The sequence below is a fragment of the Filicampus tigris genome, chromosome 9 (genome assembly GCF_054856515.1).
Source record: "Filicampus tigris isolate MCC_2025a chromosome 9, RoL_Ftig_1.0, whole genome shotgun sequence".
Lineage (NCBI taxonomy): Eukaryota > Metazoa > Chordata > Actinopteri > Syngnathiformes > Syngnathidae > Filicampus > Filicampus tigris.
In genome coordinates this window covers 20,794,142-20,805,207 of record NC_141225.1, presented here as the reverse complement: position 1 = coordinate 20,805,207, position 11,066 = coordinate 20,794,142, and the positions used below count along the sequence as shown (strand labels likewise).

At 39.6% G+C, this 11,066-nt stretch overlaps 1 protein-coding gene across 2 annotated transcripts; it reads left to right on the top strand.

Moving 5' to 3' along the window:
• Positions 1-241: 241 nt before the first annotated feature.
• Positions 242-6,874, top strand: bin2b (bridging integrator 2b). Of its 2 annotated transcripts, XM_086041718.1 has the most exons (12): positions 242-355; positions 1,077-1,157; positions 2,224-2,278; positions 2,676-2,770; positions 3,171-3,266; positions 3,458-3,565; positions 3,868-3,953; positions 4,446-4,521; positions 4,618-4,700; positions 4,913-5,573; positions 6,086-6,178; positions 6,403-6,874. In XM_086041718.1, the coding sequence occupies exons 1-12, from the start codon at positions 257-259 to the stop codon at positions 6,502-6,504; spliced, it is 1,635 nt and encodes a 544-aa protein (XP_085897844.1). In that variant the 5' UTR covers positions 242-256; the 3' UTR covers positions 6,505-6,874. The 2 variants fall into 2 exon arrangements, with proteins under 2 accessions (XP_085897844.1, XP_085897846.1); XM_086041720.1 differs by lacking the exons at positions 242-355; positions 1,077-1,157; positions 2,224-2,278; positions 2,676-2,770 and adding an exon at positions 2,364-2,631.
• Positions 6,875-11,066: the final 4,192 nt, after the last annotated feature.

The window sequence follows — 11,066 nt, the reverse complement described above, 5'->3', positions numbered from 1 at the left end:
TTTCAACACATTGGGACATGCAGAGAAACTCCATAATGACGACACGCCGTTGGTCATGTCAAGGAATTCACTCAAAGTTGTTTCCGCTTGAATGTGTATGTGCGAGCGTGTCGGTGTGCGTTTGTGTGTGTGTTGAAGCATGTCATTTGCCTTGTTGCTCCACCTCCATCGCCTCCAGTGAGAAGGCAAGCGTCCTTCAAGAGGAAGCAGACAGGAGGCGGATTTCATACCGTTGTAAAGCAGACCGCAGAGGAGCATGGCCGAGAATAATAATAAGATGGGTCCGAACCTACAGGCCGGTGCTGGATTCCTTGCTAAAAGGGTCCAGAAGTCATTGAGTCGCGCGCAAGAAAAGGTGAGCTGAGGTACTCCTGTCAAATGTGTCGAATCTCGATACGGTTTAGTGTTGATGGCAAAGTAAGGGAAAGTACTGCACCTTAATGTGGTTTTTTGCAAATGTAGAAAGTAGAATATTTTCTGTTGAGTCTGGAAGGTGCTGTGATCATTTTCAGTGCTGTGGTCTGTGGTACCGTTAGCTACGTGTCCTGTAAATTGTAATCACGAAACCAACAGCCACTTCTCCAGAATTGAACTTGTTTCTGATCCGTGTCAGAACATCGCAGTGTTGTTCAGTACCGCTCAGATGTGTTCCAACACACAAGTCACCACTTCCTGATTGTGAACTTCCTCTGCTTTCTGAACTCCATAACACTTAAGTTTGACGTTAATTTGTTTGATAGAACAAAGTTAAAGCAAACGCCTACAAAGTTTGGGTGGGTTATTGTGTGCACTCGTGTGTGCACGCATACTTTGCAGACCAAATGCTATTTTAGATAATTTGTCAGACGCTTAGTTTCAGATTTAAAGATGGAGGTCATGAGCAATGTGGGGAAGCAAACACGTGACCTTTAGGCATACTTATTTGAGTTGATGCAAAAGACACGGACAGTGTTAGGATATATATATTGGAGAGTCCATGATAAAATCAAAAGCGTAACATAGTAAATGTTGCATATTGGAATAAGTATAAGGCATGTAAAGCACAAACTAAAATCTCAATTGTTATGCTCACACAGGTCCTTCAAAAACTGGGCAAAACAATGGAGACCAAGGATGAACAATTTGAGGTTTGCTCACAGAACCTCAGCAAACAACAGGTATATATAGTAGGCCGATATGGTTTGGATCCAGTCTATTATTGCGTAATAGAAAGCATAGATAAAAGACAATTTACTGTCTTTGTTCTTTCAACTTTTTAGAATGACAAGGTACACACTGTACCATGGTGTCATAAGAAGTAAACAGACATTTTCATCTGTTGTTCTTTTAAAGCTGCTGTTTTGTTTTCCTCATCCACACGGTCATTAGGTACCTTAACAACAAAGTAACAATTCAAGAGTATGCATTTTTAGTGTTAATTTGGATGCCTTGCTGGCAAAGTCCCGAGTATGGAAGGACTCCAGTTCTTTAAAGTGAAAGTCAACCTAAAAATTGTCTTCATGAGAAATATGTTATATGCTGGACCACCACTTGAAATGTACGGCCTTCTGATTAATATTGCGTTTGTGGAATATGAGTTAAGTAGTAAAATTCACACCTTTTTAACCATCTTGGGGGGCAGCCATTTTGTCACTTCTGTCAACTGAAAATGACATCACAGATGCTCAGGGCTCAGATAACGACCAATCATGGCTCAGCTTCAGAAAACAGGTGAGCTGTGATTGGTCATTTGGTCATTCCCTGAGCAACTGTGATAACATTTTTAGTCAACAGAATTGACAAAATGGCCGCCCCCAGAGATGACTAAAAAACGGGTGGATTACCTCTTATTCCACAAACACAATACCTGTATTTATCAGAATGCCTTGTTTCAACTAGCGGGCCTGCTAGACCATATTCTTGAAAAAAATGTTTGGGTTGACTTCCTCTATGAAGCATTTTGTGCATTTTTGAAGTACAACTTTCCATTGGGCAATGGGAAGGATGTTGAATGCTAACACATGAAAACTATTTTCACTTCATAATATTTGTCATCAAGTGTTATATTTTAGTTTACAGCATTGCAGAAATAACATTAAACAGGAAGTCAACCCCCCAAAATTATTTGCAATAATATGCTCAATGCGCCTGTGTTAGAAAAAAGAGAGTGTTAGAAAAAAAAATATCTTAAGGCTATTCTGCAACTCATGGAGGCTAATTTTTATTTTTTTTGTCTGCACACAGGTGGATGGAAGCAGGTTGCTAAAAGATGTTAAGGCCTACTACGGTGCAGTAAAAGGCAAGTTTCCGAAGCATGAATTATTAAAATAAATTAAAAAAAAATCAACAAACTGACACTTTCAGTTTAAATGGGGCGAATGTGTAAATGGGAAGTGAGTTTGTACTATTCTTGAAGCCTGCAGTCTATTTTGCAATGATGTCTGCGTTGTCGCAAAGGAAGGTAAAAGCAGACTCAGCCTTTGTGATGATTTAAGAAACGGTTCCACCATTGCTTTTCTTGTATTGTTAGTTGTTATTATGTGAGCTACAGTCAGGAAGCAAGTGTTGTTTTGACCTTCTCAGTGTGGGTGTAACATTGTCACAAACCTTGAAAACAATGCTACATGAATGTTGCTGATGCAAAATAGTAAGGTGAGCTAATATTTATTCCCACTCTGTAATCCCCATTTCCACAGCTGTACATGAGACATCCAAGCGGCTGTCTCAAACTTTGCAAGATGTCTATGAATCTGACTGGAATGGAGTGGAGGACCTTGCTGTCATTATAGAAGTATTTTCATTATTTTGTATTAATTTATCTGAATTGACTTTGAGAAATGATGGCCTGATTAAAAAGTGCTTTGCCTTTTAATATGTCAGCAGCAAGTTGTTGCAATTGGAAGGGTAACCAATAATACACAGTACATTCCTGTATTTTTATAGTCATGAGTGTGATCAGCAACTTTGTGTTCTCTGTACTTTCAGCTGTTTTGTGTCCTGACCTTGAGCACTGAGATTGATTGAGTTCATTTAATCATGTAGCCTTGAAACGAACACAGCATTGAATGTTTACAGTTGCCTATCTTTAGCATCATCCTTATTTTTCTTTGTCCAACATTTTTGAAATAATTTGTTTAAACCAGTTTATAGTTAGACTGATTGTGAATTCCAATTAATCCGTACCGTTTTAGAGTGAAGACTTACTCTGGAACGACTATGAGGAGAAAATGAATGACCAGATTGTGCGCACCATGGAAAACTATACGAGCCAGTTTCCAGAGGTCAAGGTATCTCGTGCGTGTTTTTTTTTAAATGTCTGTACCTGTGGAACTGATTTCAGACACAAAATGAATATTTTGGGTTTGATTCCCTCAAAATGATACTAAATGCCTTTGTGTAATCTGCCAGAGGAGTGGGTTGCATCTTGAGACCCGACCATTAGTGAGTCCAACTGTTTACTTGAGCATGTGTGTTTCAGGAAAGAGTCGCTAAGCGTGGTAGAAAGCTGGTGGACTATGATTCAGCACGTCATCACCTGGAAGCGCTACAGAGTGCCAAGAAAAAGGATGACGTGAAAATTTCTAAGGTAGTCTATAGTAGACATTTTGATTACAGTTAGTGATCAACAAATGAAGCTTCATGAAGCACTGGACGCTTTTTGGGGGGATAATTTTTTACTCCTGTAGATGGCACTCTTGTCTTAAAGATGCAGTGGAAAATTTTCACTAACCTTCATCTTTAAACCAAGAGCACCATCTAGAGGAGTAAAAAAAAAAAAAAAAATCAAATGCTTCATGAAGCTTCATTTTCCCATCACTGCAGTTGTATCTATAGGAGACATTTTGATTACCGTAGCACATCCATTTTGGAATCTGTCCTGTTTAATAGGCAGAAGAGGAGTTCAACAAAGCCCAGAATGTCTTTGAAGAGATAAATAATGAGCTGAGGGAGGAGCTGCCTGTTCTCTATCAGAGGTACGATTGGCTAGCTAAGTTACATTTTCACAGATAAAATGAAGAGGAAAACAAACCTTTTCTTTTCTATTCAGGCAAGTCTTCTTCTGTATGTCTGAAAAATCCAAGTTAAAGGTGACTTTTCATCGAAAATACGGGGTAGCTGAACCTTTTTACAGTTTCTCCCTGTGTACTCTTCCTCCTTTGGTGGTCAATCTTGGCGTCAGTCCAATAGAAATACAATCATCATGTGAACGTTAACCTTCGTAATGGTAACATATGTTGACAAGCATGTAATAGATATCTCAAGCCACCTGGGAACTGTTAAGTCTGACAAAATGTATAATGTCTGTTTTAAATTTGTGAGAAAATGTCTTGAAATTGGGAAAGTGTCCGTATGATGTTCATTCGCCCAGAAAGAGGCATATAAATGCATTCAAAGTAAGGCTTTTAGAATATTGTAACAGATGCTATGAGGAGATGATGACTGATGTGTTTTTTGTCTGTCTGTAGCCGCATTGGTTGCTACGTGACCGTCTTCCAAAATGTATCCAATCTGAGAGATGTCTTCTATAAAGAAATGAGTGTGGTAAGATAAGGCACATTTTCTTACTCTAGTGATATCAAATATAACTGTAAAACAAAAGTTGTTTTTCAACACATTCATGATTTTCTGCATATGCAGCTTAACAAGGATTTGTACAATGTGATGAAGAAACTAGAAGATCAACATTCTGGAAAATCTTTCATCATCAAGGGCCTGACCAGGTGATATATTAACTCATTCAATACCAGACATTTTCAGACCCTCTTTTACCCAACATTTGAAAAAAAATTGAAGTATAAATAAATTATTGAGATTGAATGGCTGGACTGTGATAAGACATATAAATATGTATTTGGGATTGAATGAGTTTTAATAATTAAAAAAAAAAAACTCCTCAAATTCCAAAACTTAACTCTTGTTTACCTTTGCACAGCACCACAGGGAAGTCAAAGAAGAGAAAATCCTTAGTCATTTCCAACCCAATCCCATGCAACACAGGTTTCCCATCTGATCATGTGTCCATCTATTCCTCAGCCCAAAATGGGAACAATGCCGTACCCTCCTCTCCTGATTCACAAACTCAAAACAACTCCGGCGAAATAAGTATAGTAGAGGATAGTGGCGTCCCTACCAAAATTGGGCTTTCCTCAGACTCTGACCTTAGCTCCTGTGGTAACCACACACCCAAAAGGCAGTCGGTGTGTGTCAGCGAGCCCAGCGACAGGAGCACCACAAGTGAAAGTCTGGAGGAGGTGGAGGCGGAAGCCGAACTATCTACAAATCAGTCGGATGACTCTGGCGTCCCTAAATCTGATGCTGCGAGTCAAGAAACAGCCAGTCCCTCCGATTGTGCGGGAAATGACACACCAGTCGTTCCTGAGCAAGAGGACAATGCAAATCAAGCGCCATCCGAGGAAGCCAAGACCAAAATTGCACCAGTTCCAGCCCCTCGTCGATGTTCGCGCTCCGAGAAAAGTCTTCTCCTGCCCGCTGAGGAGGAACAGGAGGAGATGGAGGGAGAAGCTGACGTCAAGGAGACGGCTGGGTCATGCCATGACTCCGAGAGCCATTTTCCACCTGGCTTTCTGTACAAGGTAGGTTGACGTGCTTACTGGTGTGTAGTACATAATAATCACCAATCACCTGCAGGGGCGGAGCCCAGGCCCACCCAGATTGACAGGCTGCCCACCCAGTGAGATTCGTGAAAAAATATACTTTTAAGTTTTTTGTAAATTAGGAAATTATTTTTTATTTGTGTGTTGTTGTGTTTATTTTATTGAATATTAAGAATGGCATAATTATGGTTGTCTAACGAAGATCTGAACTTCATATTATTCAGATTGTCATTCTATTTGAATTTACGATGTAGTGGGACAGGAGGATTGTGCTCAGTGAGAGGAATATTCAGGCCCACCCTAATTTTTCCAGGCCCCTCCATTAGCCACGTTCTGGCTCCGCCCCTGGTCTCCTGTTCTCAGAATCAAACCAGAAGAGATGTTTCAGATGTGGAATTGCTTTTGGTTCAAGTTTTGACTTTGCTCGAGACTATCTGTTATGGTAGCAGCAGCCCTGAATGTTGACGGATGTGACCTATGTTTAACACCAGGGGGTGGCGCTAAAGAGCCATGCAGCGTCTGAAAGTGGCCAGCTCCAATTTGAACAGGGAGAAATAATCCTGGTGTTTGGTGACACCCAGAAGGTCTGTTTCTAAGTCTTTGTCAGTTATTTCTCTTTCTCTTCACAACATTATAAGCCGTCAAAGAAAATAGACTGCAAAGTTTTTTTATGGTATGATTTCATGGTTTTGTTTGTTAATTGCTTTTTGGGTGCTGGCCCATTGTAAATAGATGACAAGATGAGAGTCAAAAACTTGATATCTGATTAGTGCCTATGTTTATGGATGTTGTTTGTGTTATGCAACAGGAAGGTCTGTTGAAAGGAGTCCGAGAGGAGAGCTGGCAACTGCACAGAGATCTCGAAAATCATGCTGGGACTTTCTCAGAAGACCTCATTGGGGCTGTTTAGGCAGATTGACGCAATATTCACTCCTTCCTCCCACGTTTGTGACTCACCCGCACGTGCGTACGCACGCGCACACACACACGCAAGTGGTCCAAATTGTTTTGGGTGTGGAAGCTGCACAAACAAATCTCCCAAGTCCTCTGTGGATACTCACATGTTTTGATTTTGTAACTTGTGGAACAAAATGAACTCAGAAGTTGAACCGATTTTTGTAGAAACATTTGGATAACTGAAGTAAACCCTTTTAATATTTTCAGTATTTCTGTTTTTATTATCATGGAACACTGTGAAACAGCATTTTTTTTTAATGCCGTTTGTACGATTTGTCAATAAAGGTCAAGTTTAATAAAAGTTATCTGGTGTGAGAGTCCAACATGCAATGCTGGTTTGTGGATGGCTACTTGTTGAAGCATACACATGACCCTGAACACTCAAATAACATCCATGACGTGTATGCAGAGCTGGGCGACCTGCCAATGTGACGGACCAGTCCGTCTATACCTAAACCTGATTCAAATGATCAGGATCATTACCCAGCTTCTGCAGACCCTGCTGATTATCTGATCATTTGAATCAGGTGTGTGTAGCAGGGAGCGATGGAAAACAGGCAGGACACTGGTCCTGGAGGAACAGGATTTGAAGACCCCTGATCTAGATCATCTAGATCACAAGGGGCCAAATCCGGCCTGCGACATTTTATGTGGCACGCGAAGACAAATTGTGTTGACTTGACACTTTGAAATTGTCTTCACTGTCAACATATTTCAAGCATTTCTAACCAATTCTTCCTTTAAATTACATTGAAAAATAGTTGAACAAACTATTTACTGGCTTCTGATTTCAAAACTCGTGATCCATCAATTAGCTATGTGTAAGGTGATCATACATTTACATGGGTTAACAGTCGTAACGGCCCTCCTATTGAAATCAGAACTACGATGCGGCCCGCGACAAAAATGACTTTGACACCCCTGATTTAGATGTTTCTTGACAAATGTACAATCACGTTTTCCTTTTTTTACTCCCTGGGTGGTTTCTCATATTGTTGGAATACTTAATTGACCAACTTAATTACAAGATTTCAGACGGTATGGATGAATGTCTGCCACTTCCATTTTTTGGAACCATGTGTCCCTATACCAACTGGAGGTCTTCTGGAATCCACGACACACTGCAGGGATTAAGTTACTCATCTGGCCAGGCGATGCTCGGGGGCTCCCACAGGAGGAGTTTGTATTGCCAACATCTGTGTTATGTTATTTTCGCTCCTGCAACCACAACCCAACTCCGGAAGTAACGGCTCTGGTCATGTTAATCGCTGAAAAGTGTTTACTAGATTATTTGCGTACACAACTAGATTCTACCTTCATTAAAAACGCTTGTTTAAAGCAATGTCAAAATATTAGAAGTCTTTCAAATGCAGACTGCAACAGTTATTGTACTAATGTACTGTTGCTATGCTGTCGTTTATTTGGACCAACACAGCTGGAATTTTGACCATGGCGACGGTCTTGTTACTTGAATACTGCAACGCAAATGCTTATAAGATGACAACACTCAATACAAGACAGTATTATTCATGTAATCAAAGAGAGAAAATAAGTTTTGATCACACCTAAATTGGGTGGTTTCCGTCGTCTGTTCGCGATGATTTCACCGTGAAGCATAGTTTTTCTTTTTGCTTTTAACCCTTTAGGTACCATTTTTAGTTTGTAATTAGGTAGTCTTTAATACATTGTGATCTTCATCTTATTTGTGGGCTTGTATGTTTTGTGATTTCTGGCCCAATCATTTTGCTTCTTGTTGTTTTGCAACTCCATCTCTTGAACATTTGGCATGGTTTTATTCAGTAAGCCACTTTGCATTCCATTCACGTTTCATTCACGTGTTTTGAGTATTTTCGCTGTGCTTGCAAGTACCGATCATTTGAGGAAATCATTTGTGATTTTTGTTTGAAATTTGTTTGTAGATGTCTTGACTTTGGATTTCCTTTCCAGCAACTCAACCCAGGCCAAGTTAATGCCTTGAGTCCAAATTCACCGTAGTCATCATTTTTGACAAATTGCTTTTTATAAGATATGTGATTTTGCAATCAGCTCTCAGCACTTAGAGCTGTTCTTCTGGTTGACGTCTGCTCTTGGTACCTGAGAACAGAGTTTGCAATTATTTTGCTGAACCCAGATGTTTCCACAAACCACTATCAATTGTTGCCATTTGTATCTGCCTTGTGGAACTAACATTTCTTCACTTCATCTGGGAATCCAGTCAGAGATCCTGACAGGAACGGACTCAAAATGAATTCCTTTTCTCCAAAACAAAAATCTGGCTTGAATCCTAGCTTCTCAAGACAGAAGGACGATGGCAGTGGTGAGAATTAACCTAAGACCCGCAATAAGAAACTGATTTTGAAATTCAAGAAAAAAACAGTTGCTCTTTCTTGCAGTTTATCACATTACACATTTCAGGTTGTTATCTTGGGTTTGAGTGATTGTTACTGTAAATTCTGAGCTGTATTGCAGTTTATAATTGTGCCAGAAGAGGTCAACAAAGATTGAAGGTCCTAGCTGCCTAGTGAAGTTCGGACCTGCAGTGCAGTATTTGTATCACGGCTTCTCAGAAATATTAAAATGTCCACCGTTTACATTCTTTATATTATTCTCAGAATCGAATCAGAAAAAACAACAAAAACAAAAAACTCAGTGGACCTCAGTAGTTTATCTCCATGAGGTGCCTCAGCCTAGAACTATAGTGGCGTTTGAAAGAAAAAGGCCCTTATGGCTCTAATGTAGGAGTGATATGCTTATGTGTTTTAGCAAAATAAACCAAATTTCAACGAGCATTGTTTTTTTTTTTTTTTCATGCTGGGTGTGAAATAAGGTTGATTTTGAAAGTAATGTACTGAAGTGAACTAGTGGATAGATAGCACATCTGCCTAGCTGTTCTGAAGTTGGTGGTTCGAAACTATTCGTTTAAAGATGCAGTGGAAATTTGATACATTTCCATTGCACTAGCATTTATCTTGAAACCAAGAGCACCATCTAGAGGGGTAAAAAATATCGCAAATGCTCCATGAATCTTAATTTTCCCATCACTAGCTGTAATTTACCCGTAATCCTGATAAAATGTCGTAAGTGAGTGCTTGGACACAGTATATGGATAAATGTGCTCAAGCACCCCTGAAGGTAATATACCTTAGAATCACCTGAGTATGTGTTATATTTCTATTAAAGCACTGAAAGTCACTATTTTTAGAAGACAGTGTCAATTCTACTTTCATCATTTGAGAATGTTGCTCTTACATAGTTGTCAAACAAACAGCTGGATTCAACGCCCAGTTTAAGGTTTATGACTTTATGAGGTAAAGCAACAATTAAAGTTCGAAATACTTTCTTTGTTAGAGAGTTCTCCTGCCTTGGGGGTAATGCATGAATCACAACCTGCACACACACACCAATTCATACCTGTCAATCTGCAAGACTGCACCTTCAGCTCCAACAGGATGAGACAAAGCTGCAGATAGATAGATGCCTCTGGATTTACTCACTAGCCAAAACCTGAAGTATGTTGTTGCAGTGCTTTTTCAGTTCTCTTACTCTCTACGTATTAAAAGCTGAACAAAAACATATCATCAGATTTTCATACTCACCCGTGTATTATCAAGTACCTTTATTTTTTTATTCCAGAGGGCAAAATGGGGATAAGGTAGAAAATAAATCATCCAGAAAAATGCAACTGAACCCCAACTGTTGGATGGAACTTTTTTTTTTTCAATTAATGTCATGCCGTATTCTAAAGTCATTTGTTTGTAAATACTAGATACTGAATATTAAGTTCAACTTGATATTGTCAAACAGGCATGTTTTGTGAAATCAAGTGCAACAAAACACAGAGTGTGTGAAAACTGCTACTGTTACATTCTGAGGTCTTTTTGAAGTTTGATATTTGTGATGGGTTCACTTTACATTCTGTTATGCCTTGATTAATCCAAAAATGTTTTGACTCAATATACAGAAAATGTCTGTTTCACAAACAGAAATATAAAAAAATGTTCTAAAACCATACCACCCACAATGACACTACCGCATTTGACATTTGGGGCTCTGTTCATGCTCAGGGCACGTATGGCACGAGGCACAGTATAAATGTGCGCAGGGGTGAGCTAGACTATGTTTTGGTATTTTTCAGACCCATGAAAGCAGTGAACCATGATGCTTTTTTTTAAGGGCATTTGGTGCTGTTGTGGACATGAACACTGTCCACTTGATTTGCAACCAATTGAAGTGGCTCCTCTTATTCCCTTTAAATGCCTCACGCAAGGGACGCACCGATACACTGATTTGCCTTAGTTCTGCAGCAGGTTTGAGGCACGCAAAGCGCATTTATATGGAATTGCAGTGCACGGATGGATGATTTAAAGTTGGCTATAGGGAGATCACAGATCTGTGTAGTGGGCTATTGGAGATAGTGTACGTTTCTGAAAAATTAGGTTGAGTGGGAATTAAAAGCTATAGCCAAACCCCGGATTGATGAATTGATTTAAAAGCGTGTCTAATTCCGTTTTCCAA